At 44.8% G+C, this 24872-nt stretch overlaps 1 protein-coding gene across 2 annotated transcripts in view; it reads right to left on the bottom strand.

The window, feature by feature from the left end:
- The window catches only part of LOC119973745 (MICOS complex subunit mic25-like), a 486022-nt gene that overhangs the window by 434035 nt on the left and 27115 nt on the right, over positions 1-24872 (bottom strand). For both annotated transcript variants that reach the window (XM_038812162.1, XM_038812163.1), the window contains exons 3-4: positions 24301-24370; positions 19019-19145 (exon numbers count right to left, since the gene is read on the bottom strand). In XM_038812162.1, the coding sequence (XP_038668090.1) occupies positions 19019-19145; positions 24301-24370 (197 nt within the window). The remainder of the gene's footprint in view (positions 1-19018; positions 19146-24300; positions 24371-24872) is intronic.

Genomic DNA, 24872 nt, shown 5'->3' with positions numbered 1-24872 from the left:
GATAACTCGAGTGAATTTTAAGCAGCTGATTAAACGCCAAAGTGTATAGTTATATTTGTAGGGTTTAAATGGACTGGACAGAGAAGCAAAGGCTAAATGGTGATAAATCAGCAACTGATACCGTTAAAGAAGTGCCTCGAGCACTAATAGCAGAAATATATTTTTAGTAACTGGACAGAATTCAGGACAAGGAGATCCTCTTCATCATATTTTTACCCTGAGCTACTGGAAAGTTTCCCTGCAGGTCATATTCCACCATTTGTCTTTAGTCTCTTGTCACAGTACAGCTCTACCAGAGCTGTGACTCACCTGAAGGAGCTGCACTCCGAAAGCTAGCGATTCAAAAACAAAACTGCTGGATTTTAACCTGGTGTTGTAAGACTTTTTACCGAGCCCACCCCAGTCCAACGTCGGCATCTCCACATCTCAGCTCTACCAGAGACAGATTGGGAAGGAATTTTAAAATGGCTTATCTGTTAACCCTGTAAGAATTGTTTTTTATTTTGAGTTAGCTATCTCAGCTGAGACTCCTGCTTTTGATACTATCCCGCAAGTCCTGCTGCATAGTTTTGAGTCTTTGGAGGTCAGAAGAAGAGTAGACCTGGTTCGGCTGTGCCGGATTCCACAGGTGAACTAAAAGAATGGGTTGAGGTCACGGAGGGCCGGCAACCCGTGAAGCTGGCAGCTCCAATCGGCAATATGGGATGGGGACATAGTTAGAACTCATACAGCTGGGAGGGAAGAGGCACATATTAGAAAGTATCCCTTCAGTTCTCCCCAAGTTAAATTATGATTGCTTTTACTTGAAGGATTGTACCTATATTCCTAAGACCAGTGCTGATTATTAACAATACAAGCAGCAGTTCAACCTGTGAACCAGGATTAACACTCAATGAACAGTAGCCCGCACAAAAGCAAAGTGTCGCACAAAGAGGGATAAGGTTTAATTGACTGACAATAAAGACAAGTGTGGTTACAGCCTGAAAATAAAGTTCCCTGGATTTCCGTATGAGGCACTCTCAATTACGACGCGAAAGCGAGGTCAGTAATCAACGGCTTTAATAAACAGAGAACAGGGCAGCATCCAAGAGAAGTGTGCTCGCAAAATGGAGTCTCATTTAAATACTGTTTCCAGGGGGCGTAGCCAGAGGCGGAGTCCCCGAGGGTTCCAAGCCTCTTAAAGGGGCAAGGTATTAAAGGTAAATACCGATCATCACACCGTACATACAGCATGACTACCTGCTGCTCAATTGTGTCAAACGTATTTGGTATTAATTGGTTTAGGAGGGAAAAAAATGACACATTTAAATGAAAACAAATGATCTGGATATCACGTTGCTGTTTGTGGGACCTTGCTGTGTGCAGATTGGCTTCCGTGTTTCCTGCATTACAGCAGCAATTACATTTCAAAGGTACTTCATCGCCTCTGGTGCTCAGACATGTCCTGAGGTCTTGAACAACAATATATAAATGCAAGTCTTTACTTCTTCTCTTCATTCACCACCTCAAATCACTCCCATCTCTATTACAGTCTCGTAACCACCAGCACTTCATTCCATTACCAGACTGCAAGAACAGAATCAAGACACATTCTGCTGGATGTTTTTCACGGTTTAAATGGGTACATCACGTTATGAGAATTTCACACGTACAAAATCATTTCTCAAATTCCAATCAGAAGACTGACCGTGAATCAGAGAATCTGACAGCACAGAAAGAGGGTGTTGAGCATCGGAGAGTGTGACGTGCTAAATGTACATTTAAAAAGGAAACTTCCATTTATATAGCACCTTGCTATCGTCCTTTAACATCAAAAAGCAATTTGCACAATTGATCAATTTCCTGGAGAGTAGTGATTGTCATTTTGCAAGGAAACATTACAGCCAATTGCAACTCTGATTCCTACACACGAGACAATCTCCAGTTATATCAATTTTCTGAGTGTATTTGTTGAGGGAGAGATGTAGATCAGAAGAACTGTCTGCTCTTTTATTTGTGCCAAGGGATCATTCAGATCTTTCTGCTTGACCAGAACAGGCAGCCAGGAACTCAACAACTCATTCAATCGATGGCATCTCAAAAAATGTAGCACTCATTCACAATGCAATGTCTGTCTAGATTAAGCAATTAAATCCTGGTGTCGTACTCAAATCTACTCAGAAATGCGTGCAACCAATTAACCCAAGGTGCCACACATTAAAAGCTGAACAGTGATTGTTGGCAGAGTAGTTATTCACATTCCTTTGATATGACTTCTAACCCCTCCTTTTTATATTTTCCTTCCCATTCTTTCATTTCAAGCCAACAGGGTAGCACAGTGGTTAACACTGTTGCTTCACAGCACCAGGGTCCCAGGTTTGATTCCCGGCTTGGGTCACTGTGTGGAGTCTGCACGTTCTCCCCGTGTCTGCGTGGGTTTCCTCAGGGTGCTCCGGTTTTCTCCCACAAGTCCCGAAAGACGTGCTATTAGGTGAATTGGACATTCTGAATTCCCAAACAGGAGCCGGAATGTGGCAACTAGGGGATTTTCACAGTAACTTCATTGCAGTGTTTTTTTTAATGTTTTTATACGCAATTCATTTTTTCCAATTAAGGGGCAATTTAACGTGGCCAATCCACCTAGCCTGCATATCTTTGGGTTGTGGGGGCAAAACCCATGCAAACATGGGGAGAATGTGCAAACTCCACACGGACAGTGACCCAGAGCCGGGATGGAACCTGGGACCTCAGTGCCGTGAGGCAGCAATGCTAAATCACTGTGCCACTGTGCTGCCTACTTCATTGTAGTGTTAATGTAAGCTTACTTGTGACAATAAAGATTATTATAATCCATTCCATTAAAGGGGGGAGGAACAACACTTCAAAATCACTACGTGGGTCACAATATTAGCATCTCTTTCTGAACTAACGCAAGTTCATCATGCAAGGCACTACCAAAGTTGAAAAAGTGAGAAGATGAGCTGCATTATGAAGCAGTGATAGGCTAAGGGGAGAATAAATAAAGCACCCCCTGGACATTACAACATTCTTGTGGTACCCTACTAATATATTTGAGTGGTGACTTACCACAATTTCTTTGGTCCCTCTCTGTCGAACACTGCACTAATTGGCTGCATCTTCTGAGTTTAGAAATTTTTGGGTGGCTGACGCCCGACCCTGTCGGCGGCAGCAGCGCACCACCTGGATTAATTTTCTGAAAGGCACCCAATAAAGCGGCTGCTTCCTGGATCACTGTCCAATTGGGGATGGCGGGCGTGTTGTGGCGGCAAAAGGGAGAGCTGGCATGTGAGGCTGCAAGGCCGTCAGCAGACTCCATTGTGTACTGGACGCAATAGAGGCTTGAACAAAATGGGGGAGTTAAAAAGCTGGAGAGAATAGCTGCCACTCTCTCACCGACAGCACAGTTCCTTACTGCAGACTCCAGGAGATTTAGAAGGAAATTGCCAAGCCTCTCTTCGTGGAAGATCAGACTTCTTAATTTTGTTGTGGGGATCCGACCTCCCGTACTGCTGATGCCTCTCGTTAGCAAATGAGCTGCAGGCACAGCAGGGGGGTCCTGTGCGATGCTGGTAAAATCTCAATTACACTGAAAAATTGCTACTAATTGATTGATGAGCCATAATTGGCTTCTCACTGCTGCAGGGCAGGTTATACGAACATATGAATTAGGAACAGGAGTGGGCCATTTGGTCCAGAATTTAACAAGATCATGGCTGATCCGATTGTGGCCTTGACACACTCTCCAGCAACCCCCTTGGATTCCTTTGTTAGCATGAACCTATCTCCCCCTGCCTTACAAATACTCAATGACACTGCCTGCAATGCTCTCTGGGGGACGAGAGTTCCACAGACTTACAAACCTCAGAAAAAATTATTTCCATCTTAAATGGGGGATCCCTTATTTTTAAACTGTGTCCCCCCATTTCCTGCCTCTTCCAATAGGGGAAACCTAATTTCAGCATCCACCTGGTCAAGCCCACTCAGATTCTTAAATGTTTCATTAAGATCACCTCTCATTCTTTTAAACTTCAATTGATACAGGCCTAACCTGTCCAACTGTCCCTCAGAAGATAACAACCCTCACCCCAGTCGAGTGAACCTTCTCTAAACTACTTTCAATACAATTATGCCCTTTCTTAAATAAGGATCTAAACTGCACACAGTACTCCAGATATGCCCTCATCAAACCCAAAGAGAGAAAATGCTGGAAAATCTCAGCAGGTCTGGCAGCATCTGTAGGGAGAGAGAAGAGCTAACGGTGAGTCCAGATGACTCTTTGTCAAAGCTAAAAGACCTAGAAAGTGGGAGATATTTATACTATAGGGTGGGAGATTGAAAGATGCGTCATAGCCACATAAACCATTGGAAAACAGTGCTAAGAGCCACAAAAACCAAGAGAAAAGAATGCTAATGGCAGTCCCCAAAGAGTGTAAAAGGTGTGAACGGCCAAACAGTGAGAAATTAAGATCGGAGGGTAAACTGTGACAGATGCAGATGTGGGGGGAGGGGGGAAACGATGGGGGAGAGAGGAGAAAGGGGAAGCAAAGGGGAGAAAAGGTAAGGAAAGGGGGAGGAGATGGGGGGGAAATATATATAAAGAAAGGCAAAATAAAAATAAATGGTAAAAGACAGTTAAAATGTAATAGAATGAAAACAAAGGGGTCGAGGTGAGGTCGAGCTAATCATCTGAAGCTGTTGAATTCGATGTTCAGGCCGGAAGGCTGTACCGTGCCTAACCGGAAGATGAGATGTTGTCCCTCAAGTTTGCGTTGGGCTTCACTGGAACATTGCAGCAGGCCAAGGACAGACATGTGGGCATGGGAGCAGTGGCCTCATCAAAGACCTATACTGCAAAATATCAATATTCCACTCTCCTTGCAATAAATGACAACATTCCATTTGCCTTCCTAATCGCTTACTGGATCTGCATACTAACTTTTTGGTGATCCATGTACAGCAGTATTTTTCAAACTTTTTTTCCGGGGACCCATTTTATACCAACCGGCCGACCTTTGCGGCCCACGCCGGCCGACCTTTGCGGCCCACGCCGGCCGACCTTTGCGGCCCACGCCGGCCGACCTTTGCGGCCCACGCAGCCGTCCTTTGCGGCCCACGCCGGCCGACCTTTGCGGCCCACGCCGGCCGACCTTTGCGGCCCACGTGGCTGACCTTGGCATCCCAGCATTTTCTCTTACCTTGTTTACTGCTGACAAAAATGGAGGAAATGGTTTTGGGTCCCTTTGGCCCTTGTACACGCTCCTCCAATGGAACCTGTTGGATGAAGGTGAAGCCTTCCGGTGTCGGAAAGTATGGAGTCGCCATCTGTCCAAAGTTTAGCATTTTTAGTTTTATCAAATAACTCTCCCCCCCCCCCCCCCCCCCCCCCACCGAACTTATAAAAAAATTAAAATGAATTAAATAAAATGAAAATAAAGGAAAAAAATAACATGAATAAAATAACATGAATAAACCCCAACCCCCCCCCCCGAACTTGTAAAAAAAAGCTGCGACCGTTTAAAAAAAAAGCGGGCGCGCATGCGCAGTGCGCCCACTTTTTTGTTTTTACATGTTAGTGGCCATTTTGAAGGCCTCTTGCAGCCGGCGTTATTAAAAGCCGGCTGCTGCGGCTGTTGCCCGCGGATTTGCGTGATTGGGAGCGGAGCGACGGATGGCTCCACGACCCACCCGCAGGTCACGCCCCTGAGTTTGACAATGCCTGATGTACAGGACACTCAGATCCTTCTGTAACAGAGTTTAAATAAATATATTCCTTACTCAGAGTTACAAAGCCAATGTGCAGAGTGGACACGGCAAGACCTTAACCCGTCTCCTTGTTTATTCCAAAAAAATAATTCAAATTCATATCGAATCCAATTCATGGTCCCCACAAAAGAGACTTACTAGATCCAAACTGACAAGAACAGCATTACACCTGATCTCACGTTTAATCAGCAATCTCTTTCTGTTAGCCTACTTGTGATACTAATAAAGATTATTATTAAATGCTGCTTTTCTATTCTTTTTGTCAAAGTGGACAAGTTCACATTCTCCCACATTATACACAATCTGCCAAAATGTTTCCCCACTCACTGAACCTATCTGTATCCCTTTGCAGACCACTTACGTCCTCTTCACAACTTACCTGTCATCTGGAAATTTAGCAACTATACATTTGGTCCCTTCAACCAAATAATTGAAATAGATTGTAAATAGCACTCTAATTGTTACATCTTGCCAATGCAAAAGTGAGCCATTTATGCCTATTCTGTTTCTTGTTAGCTAACTAATCCTCTAGGCAGTCAGTGCAGGAATCCCCTGTGCTTGTCCCCCTTTCGAACAGGTATACCCCTTTGGATACTGTCAAGGAGGCTAGCCTAACAGGGGAAAACAGCAGCAGCCAGAGCAGTGGCACCAGGGCTGGCTCTGATGTTCAGCAGGGAGGGTCAAAGCGCAGAAGAGCAATCTAGTCATGGGGGAACTCTACAGTCAGGGGCACAGATAGGCGCTTCTGTGGACGTGAAAGAGACTCCAGGATGGTATGTTGCCGCCCTGGTGCCAGGGTCCAGGTTGTCTCAGAACGGGTAGAGGGTATCCTGAAGGCAAACAGGCAGAGGTCGTGGTACATATTGGTACTAACGACATAGGCCGGAAGGGGGATGAGGGTGGCACCCTGGTACTCCCCCTGGCATCGCCATATATAAATGATTTGGAAGAAAATGTAACTGGTCTGATGAGTAAGTTTGCGGACGACACAAAGGTTGGTGGAATTGCAGATAGCGATGAGGACTGCCAGAGGATACAGCAGGATTTAGATCGTTTGGAGACTTGGGCGGAGCGATGGCAGATGGAGTTTAATCCAGACAAATGTGAGGTAATGCATTTTGGAAAGTCTAATACAGGTAGGGAATATACAGTGAATGGTAGAACCCTCAAGAGTATTGACAGCCAGAGAGATCTAGGTGTACAGGTCCACAGGTCACTGAAAGGGGCACAGATGGAGAAGGTCGTCAAGAAGGCATGCTTGCCTTCATTGGCCATGGCATCAAATATAAAAATTGGCAAGTCATATTGCAGCTGTACAGAACCTTAGTTAGGCCACACTTGGAGTATAGTATTCAATTCTGGTCGCCACACTACCAGAAGGATGTGGAGGCTTTAGAGAGGGTGCAGAAGAGATTTACCAGGATGTTGCCTGGCGTGGAGGGCATTAGCTATGAGAGGTTGAATAAACTCAGTTTGTTCTCACTGGAATGACGGAGGTGGAGGGGCGACCTGATAGAGGTCTACAAAATTATGAGGGGCATAGACAGGGTGGATAGTCAGAGACTTTATCCCAGGGTAGAGGGGTCAATTTCTAGGAGGCATAGGTTTAAGGTGCGAGGGGCAAGGTGTAGAGGAGATGTACGAGGCAAGTTGTTTTTTTTTTTTTTTTTACACAGAGGGTAGTGAATGCCTGAAACGTGTTGCCGGAGGCGGTGGTGGAAGCAGGGACGATAGTGATGTTTAAAGGAAGTCTTGACAAATACATGAATAGGATGGGAATAGAGGGATACGGACCCCGTAAGCGTACGGACCCCGTAAGTGTATGGACCCCAGAAGTGTAGAAGATTTTAGTTTAGATATGCAGCATGGTCGGCGTAGGCTTGGAAGGCCGAAGTGGTTGTTCCTGTGCTGTACATTTCTTTGTTCTTTGTAAGGAGGCCCATCGAGTCTGCACCAGCCCTCCGAAAGAGCACTCTATGTAGGTCCACTTCCCCACCCTATCCCCGTAACACAAGCGTTGATCACAGCCAATCCACTTAACCTGCGCATCTTTGAACCCTGGCACCGGACAACGGCATCACGGTGCACAATGATTTGGAAATCTGACACACGATTTCATCCCTAGATGGATCACATGTTTGAAATACATAAAAACTGCATTTACTCTCTATGTAAAATTCAGTATATGGTGCATGGTTGGGGAGGCATGAATAGTGCAAGGTTTATTTTAACTGTTAGTCACCTGCAGATCAGTAGGTCTCGGCGATCAAATCCCATGAATTGGAACTGAAGCGCTGTTGCTCCATAAATTTGACTTCAACAAGGTTGAGTTACAAGGGACTGTGTTGTTCCTCGTGTCTTAATAAAGCTCGTAGTCTCAAGTGTGGAGAAGATGCTTTATTGTGAGTTCGTTCAGTTTCCAGAGCTCGACCTAGAACTACCTTCCAGTGCTAACTACCAGCTTTGCTTGCTGTGTGTCCTGCTTACCAGCCCGCCTGCTGTGAAGAGTGTGTCCTCACTTCCTGTCCTGATCTATTTATATGGCTCTCCCGTGCTCCCTCTAGTGGTCGCTCAGTTGTGTTGCATCTGGTTAACTTGTGATCACCACATCCCCCTTTTTCTCTTAACATATTTTCTGAACATCGTTAAAGAAAATTGTACATCCTGTCCCAGTGTATTTATAGCTCTCCCGCTCGTGTTTGCTCTGTTGTTTTTTGTATCTGGTCAATCTACGATCACCACATCCCCCTCTTTCTCATTACATAGTTTCTGTACATCATTAAGGAAAATTATACAAAACAGTAACTTATGATATGCGTATCTATACAAGTGATGATGCTATTGCCTTAGTTAACAAAGCCAATGTATTTATATGTCCAAACTTAATAAACACATTTATGAGTCCAAACTTGATGAATTTGTTCAGAGCTTTTTTTTTTTCTTTTTGTTGTTGATGACGTGGTGATATTGATATTGCAAGTCCGCTGTGAATGTTGTTGGTGTTCCTTGTTATCTTAAGTACCCAATGCGTCATCCCGAGGTGTTTGCATGGTCACATCACTGATGTTGACTGGCATGGACTTTTTTTTTGTGCTTGTGGTGTTGATTTATTGTCTCATCCGCCTTGGATGCTGGTGTGCTTGCTTGTTCTGGAGCAGACGTGAGTTTGTGCGATTCGTTGTCATCCCATGACATGTTTGTAGTCTTGTTATCGTTTTGCAGTGTGCTGTGGCATCGTCCATCATGTGCCAAGTAGTGCCATTGTGTACAAGTCGTTGTTTCATTGCTGTTGTTTCTGTCGTTCCTGTTTTTGTTGTTTCCGTTGCCGTACTTGTCGCTGTTTTTGTCGTTTCCGTCTTTGTTGTTGTCGCTATCTTTGCTCCTGACTTTGTTGTGTTTGTTGCCATTCTTGTTGTTTCTGCCTCTGTCGTTGTCGCTATCTTTGTGCCTGACGTTGTTGTTTGTCTTGTTGCGCTTCATGTTGCTTTTATTCTTGCTGTTGTCGTTCTCGTTTCTGCTGTGCTTCTTGCTATTGTTGTTTGTCTTGTCGCGCTTCATGTTGCTTTTCTTCTTGCTGTGTTTCTTTTGACTTTTGTTTTTCTTGTTATACTCTATGAGTGTCCCGAGTGGATAATTTGAGTCATTGAGCATTCCGTCTCGCGAGTGGTGCGAATGATCTGATGTTGCATCGGTGCAGGTGACATCAATCAGTTGTGGAGAATTGGATTCCGCATCTTTGCTTTCTTGGTGCTCGTCTTCTCGCGAGTGGTGCGAATGATCTGATGTTGCATCGGTGCAGGTGACATCAATCAGTTGTGGAGAATTGGATTCCGCATCTTTGCTTTCTTGGTGCTCGTCTTCCGGAGTCAAAGTCTTCTTGATTACATTTGACGCGGTGTCTGTGGACTCTCGGCGCTCCTCTTCTGGAGTCCAAATCTGCATGATTTCAGTTGACGTGGTTTCTCTAGACTCTTGGTGCTCCGCTTCTGGAGTTAAAATCTTCATGATTTCTGTTGATGTTATCTCACTGGACTCCAGGTGCTCCTCTTCTGGAGTCAAAATCTGCATGGTTTCTTTTTGTTTGATGTCTCTGGACTCCAGGTGCTCCTCTTCTGGAGTCAGAATCTGCATGGTTTCTTTCGGCATTGTCTCTGTGGACTCCAGGTGCTCCTCTTCTGGAGTCAAAATCTGCATGTTTTCTTTCGGCATCGTCTCTCTGGACTGTTGGGTGGCCCGACTCTGTGCTTCTGTACAGACAAGCTGAGAACTGTCAGTCTCACTGTGATCCTGTACGTCGAGTGCGAGCACCTTGTCACTGTTTTCGCTCTGTGCTTCGGTACAGACAAGCTGAGAACTGTCAGTCTCACTGTGATCCTGTACGTCGAGTGCGAGCACCTTGTCACTGTTTTCGCTCTGTGCTTCGGTACAGACAAGCTGAGAACTGTCAGTCTCACTGTGATCCTGTACGTTGAGTGTGATCACCTTGTCACTGTCTTCGGATGCAGTGGGCAGAGGTGCATTGTCTTCTTCTTGTTCCTGTGAGCGTGTTGGACTTTCATAGTCCGCTCTTTCTTCTTGTTCCTGTGAGCGTGTTGGACTTTCATAGTCTGCTCTTTCTTCTTGTTCCTGTGAGCGTGTTGGACTTTCATAGTCTGCTTTTTCTTCTTGTTCCTGTGAGCGTGTTGGACTTTCATAGTCCGCTCTTTCTTCTTGTTCCTGTGAGCTTGGTAGACTTTCATAGTCTGCTTGCGGTTGCTCAGGTACAGCGGGTTTACCTTCATGGTCTTGTTCATGCTTGGTGTCCGCCCGGGAGTGTTTGCTTGCATCCCTGTTGGCGTCTTTCATCACTCGCACTGTGGAGCCTGTCATCGCTCGCTCCGTGGAGTCTTCCTGTGCTCTCTGTGTGGCGTCGTCTTCGTCTTGGGTATTGCTGTCATCCAATGTATCGACGAGCTGCCATGGCACCATGGTGTTGGATTCATCCACCATGAGTAGAGTCGTGTTGAGCTTTGCAACGGTGTCGCTGATGCTGTGATCAGCATGTCCAAATAACTCCTCCATGTCTGAGTAGTATTCTTTGAAACCCATTTCATCTTCGTTGGCTTCTTCTACCACGAGTTGATTCGTGTTGAACTTTGCGACCGTGTCGCTGATGCTGTGATAAGCATATCCGACTGACTCAGCCATGTCTGAGTAGTATTCTCCGAAAACCAAATCATCTTGGTTGGATTCATCTACCACGAGTTGGTTCGTGTTGTGCTTTGCGACCGTGTCGCTGATGCTGTGATAAGCATATCCGACTGACTCAGCTATGTCTGAGTAGTATTCTTCGAAAACCAAAGCATTTTGGTTGGATTCATCTACCACGAGTTGGTTCGTGTTGTACTTTGCGACCGTGTCGCTGATGCTGTGATAAGCATATCCGACTGACCCAGTCAGGTCTGAGAGGTAATCGTCGAAAAACAAATCATCTTTTGTTGTTTCGGAATTCTTTTTGTTCGCTTCACTGTGTGTGGTGAAGGCAGCTTTTTCCAAGGTTTTGTGCAAGTTGTTTTTCACTGTTGGTTTAAGTTCAGGCGTTTTTCTGTGTTCTGAGGCAAGAAAATTTGGTTTTACCACTTTAAGTGTCTTGTTTTCAATTTTCGGGCATTTCCCTTTTAAGTGGGCGTGTTCAGGATTCTCAGACGTCATGACGTCACGCGTAGGAACGACTTGCACATGCGCAAATCGGCTTTCTTTCCTTGTGCGGTTCGGTGTCCATTGCGCATGCGCGGCTTGCGCATGCGCATGACGGTCCGCGACGAAGACTTTTTTTGACTGCGCATGCGCGGCTTGCGCATGCGCATAACGATCGGCGCCGCGATCTTTTGTAAACTGCGCATGTGCGACTTCCGGTTCCGGCGCATGCGCGACTTCCGGTTCCGGCGCATGCGCAGACGCGATTTGTAGTTCTTTGCTTACCAGAGACTGCAAAATGTGCTCCGACGCCATTCTATCGCGGATTTCAGCGTTTTTTCTTTCTAAAAGTTGTAAGTTACCTTTTCTTTCCGATCTGGACTGGATTTCAGCGTTTTGGCTTTGTGAAAATTCATGTTATTTCTTCTTTTTGATCTGTACTGTGCATTCGCGATTTCCTGATCTTTTTGTGATTTTTTAAGTCTTGCATCACTCAGTCTCTGTGCAGGTTGGACTGTGAGCATGTCTTGCTGTTCAAATTTCTCACAGTACTCTTCAAATTTGTTTAGTAGCGTTTGTAAGCTGTTCCTGTCTTCACCTTTTGAGTGTTTAAATCCATTATACACTTTCCTATTGACAGGCCCTTCGATGAGAATTGCTATTTTAATTTTGTCTGAGGCCTCTGCTACATCATTAGCTATGAGATAAAAATCGAACATTTGTTTAAACCTTTTCCAGACATTTCTTACATTACCAGTCGTGTCCAGCTGAGGTGGGTATCCATGCCACATCCTCGAATTAGCGATGTCTTCCCCAGTCAAATGTCCAGTAGGAGATTTCCATGCCATTTTGTGCTTTCTGTATCTGCAGCTGAGTTGTCCTGTCGTAAGCGTCCTGAAATCACTGCTGGTACCATGTGTTGTTCCTCGTGTCTTAATAAAGCTCGTAGTCTCAAGTGTGGAGAAGATGCTTTATTGTGAGTTCGTTCAGTTTCCAGAGCTCGACCTAGAACTACCTTCCAGTGCTAACTACCAGCTTTGCTTGCTGTGTGTCCTGCTTACCAGCCCGCCTGCTGTGAAGAGTGTGTCCTCACTTCCTGTCCTGATCTATTTATATGGCTCTCCCGTGCTCCCTCTAGTGGTCGCTCAGTTGTGTTGCATCTGGTTAACTTGTGATCACCACAGGGACCACAATCAAAGAACATTTTGTGCTCAGTACGGTGTGTACAGAATTTAACAAACAGACATATTGCTTTGCAACACAAATATAGTCCCAAAAGGCAACAGTACTGGATTTCCATATGTCAGGACAGATGAACATTCAAGTTTTGTTTTCAGTCTCATTGAACTTAATTACAACAAGGAACCATGTGGACATGCAACATAAGAGACAATGCTAAGCACTGGACTAACAGGGCGAGACCGCCAATGATAAAAATCAAGCCAGAAAAATGTGACCTCCAGGACCCAGGAGCAGAAGTAGGCTATTCAGCCCATCAAGTCTGCTCCGCTTAAAGTACAAAATGCTTTTAGAGTTAAACATGAACTTTCTCGTGTGACAAATGGTGACGGCAAAGTCACCACCGTCCCAAATGACCATAGGCTGCTTTCCCCTTTGAGGGGGAGAGCTGACTGGCGGTGATTTAACCCGAGGATCACCACACCTCAGGCGAGGGGCAAGGTTGAGAAGGCGGGGCCTTCATGAATAACCTCAGCGGGTACGGGAATCGAACCCACGCTGCTGGCCTGCTCTGCATCACAAACCAGCAGTCTAGCATAGTGAGCTAAACCGGCAAATACCAGTTACCAATGCCCTGATTTAACCCGGATGATTTTTTTAAAATGAAGACCATATTTTCTCCAACATGGAGGCACCGATTCTTGCTGAAGTACAGCTTCACAACTTTAGCAGTCCCCTTATTCAAGCAGCCATTGTTAATGTATAAGCCCATACCAAGTGCAGGCAGAATATTCAACTGCATAAAGCATCACTGCAAGCCCAGCTTCTTTTTTCCATGACATCCATACACAGACTCTCCAGCTCAGGTCAACAAATATTGATAAAGTCTATGATCTGGCTAATTTATCCCTCACCTCAAGGCTGGGGTAACTCAGCCAATTCCAGTACCTCAATTATTGTCCTTGGCAGATTACAATAACTCAGTCCATCATTTTCTTAACAACATGGACAAGCCAGACAAACGTTAGGCGCTGTTACACACCTGTCATCAACAATATTTCAGCAATAGTCCCTTGGTAGTAGAGAACTGGAGTATTGCTGTAAAAAGATACATACCGTCGAAGCTTTATGTCTCACACACATCAGGACAGAATTCAAGAACACCAAATTTAAACGGCATCACGGCACCCTGGACTCGTTCGCGGCCAATTCCGGCCTCACTTGACCCGGAGCCACAAGACAAGTGAAATTAGATGTTGGGTTGGATTCTCCGGACCCCCAGCCACGTGTTTATCAGCAGTGTGCCATTTGCTGGCAGCGGGATTCTATACTCTTGCCACTTGTCAATGGGATTTCCCATTGAAGCCATCCAACAACGCTGGGAAACCCATGGACGCGGGAGCGCTGCTGCCAGAAAACGGCGGGAGAATTGGCGGAGCCGAATAAACTGCCAACACCAGGTTTGTAAATTTAACACAAATAACCTTGTATTATTTAACAGTAATATACTTAAGTGACCCAAAATGTAACTGACTACCAAATTCTCCTTATCCAACTTCTCCCGCCCTTTTCAACTCACCCCATTCTATATGTACCAGTTTCCAGACACACAACATGGAGGGCAAGGACGGTGGGGAGGGAAGGAAGATGATGATGATGTAAAAGGATTAAAAATCTCTGATGCGCTATGGTGGTTTACAGTTGAAGTCTTTCGGCAGCGCCAAGCTTTCGCTTCAATGCTTATTCCTTCTAAGTTCGACAGGATTTCACTTCAAGATCACTTCAACTATATGGTAAAGAACAATAAAGCAGTCCTTTACTTCAGCAAGGAGAGAGGGTGCCTTCTTCGTTCGAAGTCCAATCACTTTTGACCAACTCTCTCAGCAGCACCCCGCAGGAATCAATCACTGACTGTGTCAACCAGGGCAAACCCACCAGTTTCCAGCCAGCCAATCGAACCAACTTCCTCCAAAGCTAGTTCTTAATATTCCCTCTCCAAAACAAACAAATCTAGAACACACTGTCCTGGCTAGCAGGCTGCCCCAGTTTAAGTCCACTGGTTAAAGGTGCATTCCGATTAGGAGTCCACAAACCAAAAATAATAGAATAAATCAAAAGAAATGGGAACAAGGGGAAATCAAAAGGAAGGACTCTAAAAAAGGAACAACAATTTATGCTGCATGAGAAAAATGGTGATTGGTTGGCAAATAGACTTTGATTGAGATGTTGCCATGGTGAATAAGCCAGGACTATATTGTCCCTAAGCTTTTGTTTAGTTGAAAAAGTTGCAATATCTGGACATGTTCTTTTTTTTTTACAGAGGACATATTTTGCTGTACATGAATTTTATTTTATTAATTTACGGAATGTGGGTATTGCTGGGTAGACCAACATTCATTTCTTATCCCTAATTGCCCTCAAGAAGGGGGTGGTGAGTTGACTTCTTGAACTGGTGCAGACCCCGAGGTGTAACGGTACAACCAAAGTGATGTTAGGGAGGGAGTTTCAATATTTTGGCCTAGTAACAGTGAAGGAACTGCGATATATTTCTAAGTCAGGATGGTGCGTGACTTGGAGGGGAACTTAAAGTGCTGGTGTTTCCATGTGTCTGCTCCCTTGTACTTCTAGATGGTAGTGATTGTGGGTTTGGAAGGAGATGATTAAGGAGCCTTGGATTTGTTTTAGTGCCACGTATACCGAGATACAGTGAAAAGTATTTTTCTGTGTACAGTCCAGACACATCATTCCATACAAACAGTCAAAGGAACGTGCTGTTTGATATGATCCATCAGTCATTGGATGTACGGCCTACATACCTGGCATTGAACTGGTATTCAAGTTCATATCCTATATTACTCATTTGTGCGGTGGGCAGAATTACTTTTTTTCTTGACGGCAGCATCCCATTAGTGGAGAATACCACTTGCGATGCTCCTGCATTAGTAGCAGCATGGTGTGGCTAGCTTCAATTTTTTTTTAAATAAACATTTTATTCAGGTATTTATGGTTTCATAACAATAACAGAAGAAACAGTGTACATACAAATATAAACATAGTGCAAAATCCGTCTTCCTCTCTCACAGGTCCGACCTTTTCTAACCCCCTACTCTACTCTAAACTAAACCCCCCCCCCCCCCTTTTTTCTGCTGACGGTTAATTTTCCCCAAAGAAGTCGACGAACAGCTGCCACCTCCGGGCGAACCCTAACATTGACCATCTCAGGGCGAACGTGATTTTCTCCAGACAGAGAAAGCTAGCCATGTCAGTTAACCAGGCCTCCGACTTTGGGGCTCCGAGTCCATCCAAGCTAATAATATCCGTCTCCGGACTACCAGGGAAGCAAAGGCCATAATATCTGCCTCTTTCTCCTCCTGGATTCCCGGGTCTTCCGACACTCCGAAAATTGCCACCTCTGGACTCGATGCCACCCTCGTTTTCAACACCTTGGACATGACCTCCGCAGACCCCTGCCAGAATCCCCTGAGCTTCGGGCATGCCCAGAACATATGGACATGGTTCGCTGGTTCTCCCGCACACCTTGCGCACCTATCTCCTACCCCTAAGAACTTGCTCTACCAGGCCACTGTCATGTGCACCCAGTGAACGACCTTGAATTGTATCAGGCTGAGCCTGGCACATGATGCGGGCACGTTGACTTTGCTCAACGCATCCGCCCAGAGAAAGGCCTCCATCTCTCCTCCTGACTCCTCTTCCCATTTGTGTTTCAGCTCCTCAATCTGCATTTCCTCTGACCCCATGAGTTCCTTATAAATGTCCGAAACCCTCCCTTCTCCCATCCACATTCTGGAAACTACCCTGTCCTGTATCCCCCTTGGTGGCAGGAGCGGGAAGGTTGAGACCTGTCTGCGTAAGAAGTCCCATGCCTGCAGGTACCTAAACTCGTTCCCTCCCGTCAATTCAAATTTTTCCTCCAACTCCCTCAGGCTTGGAAAGCTCCCCTCTATAAACAGATCTCCCATCCTCTCGATTCCTGCTCTCTGCCATCTGCAGAACCCTCCATCTAGCCTCCCCGGGGCAAACCGGTGATTATTGCAGATTGGAGACCAGACCGATGCTCCCTCTGCTCCCACATGTTCCTCCATTGTCCCCAGACACTCAAAGCTGGTGGAGTACCGTGCCAGTGGGACAGCAGAGGCGCCGTTAGCAACGCCCCCAAACTAGTGCCCTTGCACGATGCTGCCTCTACACACTCCCACATTGAACCCCCCCCACCCCACAACCACTATCCATTTCCTAATCATGGTATATTCGCCGCCCAATAATAATTACTAAAGTTCGGCAGCGCCAGCCCGCCCTCCCCCCAGCTGTGCTCCAGCATCCCCTTAGCTTCAAATACTTTGAGGCACCTTACACTTCCAGGGTAATCTCAGGTAGACCTGACACTTTTTCAGGTGCAAAACTGACAGCCCGAGACCAGTTTGTGAGTTTGCACTCTATACAGCAAGCAACGATCTGACTGGCGTAAGCATTATCCTGCAGGATAGTTTTAATGCAGCTTATTTCGGCATCACTTTTGTATGGTGAGCAAATGGCTCAGGCCCTATTCATTAGGTTATTGATAGGACTAACCTCATAGCTCATGAGGGTGTAGGAGTCCAACTCGTATACTGACCAGTGAAGATTGCCTTGCAATGACAGTAGGAGAGAGCCCATTAGCAGATCTCTCAACTAGCGAAACAACGAGAGGGGGCTGCTTAGACTACTCAATTCAAGGCAAATTTGAGCCTGGGATGGGGCCATTTATGTGTGTAACAAAATTCTTACATGCAGCTGCAGATTCACAGATAGCAAATGTATCATCTGCGTATCAGAAATATGTATGGGGTAGGGGGGGGGGAGGGGTCATTCCTTCAAAGACACGTTTCACCCAAACAACAAAATGTGAGCTGCAGCTCACCCTAGATGGGAATTTCATGGCAACACCATCTATTTGGGTATACTTAGTGTCATTAAAGTTGGACTCAATACGTTGCTAAGTTTGTAAGTTCAATGACTACAGATTCAGATTTTAGTGACACGTCGAGATTGTTGTGATATAGTGAAGTGGCACAAATGTCTACAGCTTCCCTGAGCAGTCCATTAGTAAACAGGCTAGCAGTGCCAAACAAGCACATGGGCATGGCATTGCTGTCAATATGCAGATCGTGAATCTTTTTTGCATAAATGAAGGAATTCTTCACTGTGAATGTAGAAACCTCACTTAGAACTGGTTGAGTAACTCACTCACTCAACCATTTGTCAATTCACCTTGTGCAGAACCAGTCACTGATGAGAGCCTTAGATTATAGAACGATATAGATGGGCTGGTCAGATGGGCAGAACAGTGGCAAACGGAATTTAACTCTGAAAAAAGTGTGACGTGATGCATTTTGGGGGGGAACAAACAAGGCAGGGGAATAAACAATGACCAGTAGGACGCTAGAAGGTACAGAGGACCAGAGGGACCTTGGGGTGCATGTCCATAGATCCTTGAAGGCAGCAGGACAGGTAGATAAGGTGATTCAGGAGGCATATGGGATACTTGCCTTTATTAGCTGAGGCATAGAATATAAGAGTGGAGGGGCTATAATGGAGCTATATAAAATGCTTGTTCGGCCACAGCTAGAGTGCTGTGTGCAGTTCTGGTCGCCTCACTATTAGGAAGGATGTGATTGCGTTAGAAATGGTGTAGAGGAGATTCACCAGGATGTTGCCTAGGCTGGAGCCTTTTTCTTTTCTTTTTAAACTTGGAGCACCAATTTCTTTTTCCAAATAGGGGCAATTTAGCGTGGCCTGTGCATCTTTGGGTTGTGGGGTGACACCCACGCAGACACGGGGAGCATGTGAAACCTCCACACGGACAGGGACCCGGGGTAGGATCGAACCCGGGTCCTCAGTGCCGTGAGGCAGCAGTGCTAACCACTGAAACCGCATGGTCCGGCGTGTGCATTTTTCAACTGAGCCAAAGCATGGCGTCAACTGTTCCCTGGGGTAATCCCCATTGAAACACCTCAACCAATCAGAGGCCACCTGCCAACCAATCAGCAGCCTTTTCTCAGGCAGGATAATTGCTGTGTCCTTTGAAATTTGGTATTCTTGCAATTCTGACCTGATGAGTGCAAGATGAATTTCTGCAATTTCATCAATAGCCTGTCAACAGAGGAATACAGAGCAGAACAGAATGACAACAGCTTCCAAATTATGCAGCCAGTGGTAAAGCATCCGATAAATGCTTCCGCAACACTTTGCTGAAGAGTCGTAGCCGAGCATCAACGTGCTGCCTCTAGACTTACTGAAGTGAAGACTAGCATTGAACTTTAATTAGAAAGGCACTGATACTATTAACCTTGTCCCTTGATCTGTCAATTCACCGCACCCCCTTCCCCCATTATTTACTTACCAGTTGCTTGTTTTGCTGCTCCCCGGCTGAGATTACGTGCTCTTTGAGGTCAGCAATCGCTACCACTTGTTCTTGCTCAGCAAGCTTAGACAGCTCTTCTTTTACCATGGCCTTCTCTTTTTCATATCTGCAGCAAGACAGAGTGTTCAAAATTATGAACTATATTTCCCCTCTGACTTTCTCTGTTCGAAGTCCCTACTTCCATCCAGTGCCTAAAGCCAAAAAAAGATTGTTTGACATTGTGTATTCACCTCAAGTCAGGACAAATAGTATACAGGACAGACCCGTCAGCAAGAGGCATTCAACTTGGGCAGGCCAACAGTAGATCTTTTTTCCTTTTATACCTTGCTCCCACACGGAGTTCAATCTGATGGCTCACCTTACAATTGATTAAGCAACTAGTCAGTGGCTCTCCCAATGCTTCAATTCATCAAAGCATTTCACAATATCAGGCCAGAAGAATCTCAGGTTCAATATCCGGCCAGGCTGTTTTAAGTCAGTGGACCCAGTCTCTGACTCTCAGAACCCAAGCATAAAGGATGGTGGCTACTCGGGAAAGATACCATTACGTAGCCAGTGGTAATGGAACCATAGCCCAGCACACTGTCCGAGCAGGTGTCAAAAGTGAAGACAAGCATCAAATGTTAATTCAACATCTCTTTACTTCTTCAACTCTGGCCTCTCGCACATCCATGATTTTCATCTGTCCACCGTTGCTGACCATGCCGGCCAGCTGTCTGAGTCTTAAAGTCTGGATTTCACAAAACCTCTTTGCTTCCCTCCTACTTTCTAATGCCCCTTAAAGCCTACATCATTGGCCAAGCTTTAGGTCACCTATCCTAATATCTCCTTGCGCATCTGAGTGTCAGACTTTGCCTGACAGTGCACCTGTGGAGCAATGAGAGACTTTTCTACATTAAATGCATTCTACAATTGCAAGGCATTCTTGTTAATAACTGAAAAGGTACTTCCAATATTATTAAGCAGGTTCTCTGTCCCATTACTTCCAGGGTGCAAATGACTGATATTCCTGATTATCAGTGCCTTTGGGAAAGAGTATAAAAAGCAAAAATGCTCAAATCATTTAAGACCGACTGGCTGGCCAATGTTTTTTTTTGTTTTTTTTTGATAATTTTAGAGTACCCAATCATTTTTTCCAATTTAGGGGCAATTTAGCGTGGCCAATCCATCTAACCTGCACATCTTTGGGTTGTGGGGGCGAAACCCACGCAGACATGGGGAGAATGTGCAAACTCCACACGGACAGTGACCCAGGGCCAGGATTCGAACCCAGGTCCTCAGCGCTGTAGAGTAATTTATTTATTTTTTAAATGTAAAAAATTTTTTAAATCTAAGAAATTATACTTCTGAATGGAGACCAAACATAGAGACGAGTTCAGATTCTGTTTCCGAGAACGTTTTAATACCTATGGAGACAGACACTAAGTAACTTCACAGGAAGTACCACCTACTGAAGAAATGAAATCAAAGTCTACAGTAGCCAGGTTCCAGAAAGAGGAGTACAACCCAAAAAGAACAGACGCCACCCAAGAGACTTATTCCGTGGTATACATGTGAAAAGATGAAATGAAATGAAAATAGTGCAAATTAACCTATGTCATGTATAAGTGGGTCTGTTGTTAACACTAAGAACAATTGTCGCTTGTACTAAAGGGGAAGGGGTGTTACATTTTAAAGAATACATTCCTGCTAGTGGAAAGTCACGCGATCTGTAGTGAGTCAGCAGAGTGTTGGTGCAAGCTTGCAGTACTCCATCTTCGATTGTATGCGCAACATCTAATAAACTTTGCATCATGTTTGTAGGAAATCCAGGTGTGTGGCACCTCCATACCTTTTCTCTTTGCGGCACAGTGAGAATATAACAGGCTGTAGTTCATTAATTGAGTTCCATAACCAGTGGCACAAGAATGTTGCAAAAATGAATAGGACGTTAGGAGTAAAGCAAAGACAAAATCTAGAAGCACAATCCTTTCTTTGGACAAAGTTTTGGTCCATGCACTTAGAGCCCACTTCTGCTCCTCTCACGTGGCGAGGGATTTAGAGGTTTTCAAGGAAGGCAATATAAGGGGTAGCTCAGTGGTCAGTACTGCTGCCCCACAGCGCTGAGGACCCAGGTTTGCTCCTGGCCACAGGTCACTGTCCGTGTGGAGTTTGCACATTCTCCCCGTGTCTGCGTGGATCTCATGCCCACAACCAAAAAGGTGTTCAGGGTAGGTGAATTGGCCATGCTATATTGCACCCCAATTGGAAAAAAAAGAATTGGGTTCTCTAAAGTAAAAAAAAAGAAGGCAACTTAATTCAACATAGTTTAAGGGACCTTAATTATTGACCCAAGTTTTAAAAAAACTGGACTTCTTAATTTGGAAAAGCATGGATTTTACAGGGCAAAGATTGAGGTCTTTAAATTAATGAAGAGATTACACTCTATCTGGGTGGATGGATGGTTTCAGCTTTGTAAGCAGTGACCTTAAGCTCTAAAGAAAGAGGCTTTCTTAACCACAGCTCCACAGTTGCAGCAGAATACATTTTATGCATTATATGGCATAATATTCCCATTGCTGTAAGACAGTACATCACCCAATTTACTGTTAGCAATGCCAGGTTTGCATCCTAAGCAGTTAGAAATACAAGAGGTTGAAATACAGAGTGAAATAAGTCAGCATGTGAAAGAGGAAAGCAAATTGAGGTTGAGGGCAAGGTCCCCCATCAGAACCCCAGTTCTGATATTTGTGTTTTTCTCTTCACCCAAAACAGGAGTCATTCTTTCATATGCTAACAAACCTGCTGTGTATTTCCAGCCTTTTGTGTTTTCATTTTCAGATGTCCTGACTCACATATTCCCTCTTTGTTTCTGGAGGTGAGAAAAGTAATAGAATGCGAATTAGAAGAGCAGAATTTGATTTCCTTGGAGGGGATAAAATGCTTGGAACCTATTTCTCTGGCAAAGCCTCTGTTCATTGCACATTATTATAACAAGGAGACTTGGAAATTAAATTGCTATGAGGTATGTATTAAGGAATCACAAATACATTAAAACAAAAGCACGCACAGGAACTGAATTTTTACTTTGTTTCTCCTAATGAGCAATTGTTGCAGCCCTCAAGGGGGAAAGACAGAACAGGAACAAAACAGGCAGTGCTGCAAAAAGCAAAGTCACGGGCAGTCAGCAGTGAAATTAAGTAATTGCACACAACTAAATTCAGACAGTCGCTTGTGGGTCTCACTACTAAATTCTAAAACAAAAAAGAAACTTTAAAAATAAAGTATAGGATTCAGCCTCTTTCGCCCTTTTCAGTCTTTAAGAAGGACCTGGTGTTCTTTTGCCAGGTACCCATTCTTTATGTAAAACTTGGCAATGAGTGTTGACAAACTATGCGTCCCCAATAAACAGCCCAGACAAGCCCATTCCCGTCCTCGTACAACGGCTATGACATCCTCTGGGGACAACCACAGGCGTTTTTCAGACAATGCTTACCTATTTTTGTACTCCGGTCCCTTTGAAATGAAGGCCAACATTCCATTTGCCTTTCCAATTATCTGCTGAACTTGCATGCTCGCTTTTAGTGATTTATGCACGAGGACCCCCAAATCCCTTCTGTGCTGTTGTTTTCTGCAATCTTTCTCCATTTAAATAATATTTAATTATGGATTCCGAACAATTATAGATTTTGTCCTCGTGTCCTAATTTTCAAAATTATAGGATAATAATTTGAGGAAATGTGTTCATTTCAATTTCAAACACAATATATTAACAATGAGAGCTCCTGGGGCACGTGTAATGGGCTTACATATGGGAGTAAAACTCCACATGCTCGTCTTGTGGCCTATTTAGCATGGCCTTACTCATCGACTAGCCTTGGTGCTGCTTTTCCCAACTGTGTGCGTGCATGCACCCAACTTTGCTCTCAGTAGCGCCCTGACCAATTAAATTCTTTCTCCCTCCGAGGACCCGGGTTCAATCCCGGCCCTGGGTCACTGCCCATGTGGAGTTTGCACATTCTCCCAGTGTCTGCGTGGGTCTCAACCCACAACCCAAAGATGTGCAGGTAGATGGATTGGCCACACTAAATTGCCCCTTAATTTAAAAAAAAGAATTGGGCGCTTTAAAGTGGTTGCATTTCTGCTTGCGCTTTTATCACCCCTTCTAATCTTTTATCAATCTGGTGTCCATTTCTTACAGCCAGTGAATCATCTTGGGACGACTCTTACAGTAAAGGTGCAAGATGCAAGTTGTTGTCCCACAGGATTCAATTGATGACAGCAACAATTTAGTTACCAACTCCTGAATGAAGGCCGATGGAACACCCTGCCAATTAACTAGGTTACTAAACATTCCAATTTCACGACAGGATCTGGTAGCATCACGGCTATTTTACTGGACCACTAATCGAGAGACTGGAACTATAGAGATCCCAGTTCAAATCCCACCACACCTGCTGACTGAATGAAATTAAATTCAGTTGTGAAATAAATCTGGAATTTTAACAAAGCTAGTATCCACAGCTCTGATTGCGAAACTACTGATTGTTGCAAAAACCCATCTGTTTCACCACTGCCTTTAAGGAAGGAAATCTGCTTCCCCCAGTCTGGCCTATTGGTGACTCCCTACCCATAGTAATGCAGTTGACCTTTAACTTCAGTTGCATCTCGAGGGCAACTAGCGATGGGCAATAAATGCTGGCCTGGCCACGTCGTGTGACTAAACAAATAAATAGTGTGATTTAAATTTCTTGTATTTGATAATTACAATGCTATCTTCATTTTTTTCCCCCAAATTGATACATAGATCATTCAGAGCCAAATAATGATTTTTTTCTTCTTTATGTGCTACCACTTTTTTAATGTGGTAAACACAGCGGCCAATTTGTGCACACCAAGTTCCCACAAACAATAATTGAATGCACATTCAGATATATTTTGGTATTTCAAGGTATTGATTGAGGGGGGAAATGTTGGCCAGGACACCAAGGGAACTCCACAGCTCTTCTTCCAATAGTTCCCTGGGATCATTTGCATCCGTCCAGGAGGGCAGACGGGGGGATACTTTTGGAAAGCAATGTGCTTCTCATTACAGAATATAATTTCTTCCCAATTTATTATTTTTTTCACTATTCGAGGCTGTTATTACTAACGTTGCGATACTGTCCACAAGCAACACAACAGGAGAGCAAATGTCTGACATCATAACGTTCCATTGATCAGATTGAAACGTCAGGGGAGTGTTTCAGAAAGAAAAGGTAGTTTCAGCAAGTATGTCTTACCTCCTGTACAACTGCTCTTCAGTCCCGGAATGCTTCAGTGTCACACTATCGCCCCCTTGTTGATCAGGTTCTATGAATGTGGAAACCAGTAAACAATCTCAGTAATAGCTTTCCTAGTTTGCAGACTATAATGAAATTGATCCTATGAAATTCACAAACCATTTTGTACCCAGGAACTTTAGTGCTATCGCCTTGGGACAGTTTCATAATTTCAGGTTGAGAAAGAAACATTAACTGTACTTGTCTTTTTTTTTAAGTGTTAAATTGTTGATAGGGTCGAGTGGGGGTACTTGTGGGAGGTGCTGGAAAGGTTCGGGTTTGGGGAGGGGTTTGTCAGTTGGGTGAGGCTGTTGTATGAGGCCCCGATGGGTGTGGCCACGAATAAGAGGAGGTTGGAGTATTTTCGACTATACCGAGGGACGAGGCAGGGGTGTCCCCTGTCCCCCCTACTTTTTGCGCTGGCAATTGAACCCCTGGCTATGGCGCTGAGGGAGTCGGGGGATTGGAAGGGGCTGGTCCGGGGTGGGGAGGAGCACCGAGTGTTGCTCTATGCGGATGACCTATTGTTGTAT

Source organism: Scyliorhinus canicula, chromosome 11 (genome assembly GCF_902713615.1).
Source record: "Scyliorhinus canicula chromosome 11, sScyCan1.1, whole genome shotgun sequence".
NCBI lineage: Eukaryota > Metazoa > Chordata > Chondrichthyes > Carcharhiniformes > Scyliorhinidae > Scyliorhinus > Scyliorhinus canicula.
This window is presented reverse-complemented; position numbering and strand designations above follow the sequence as displayed.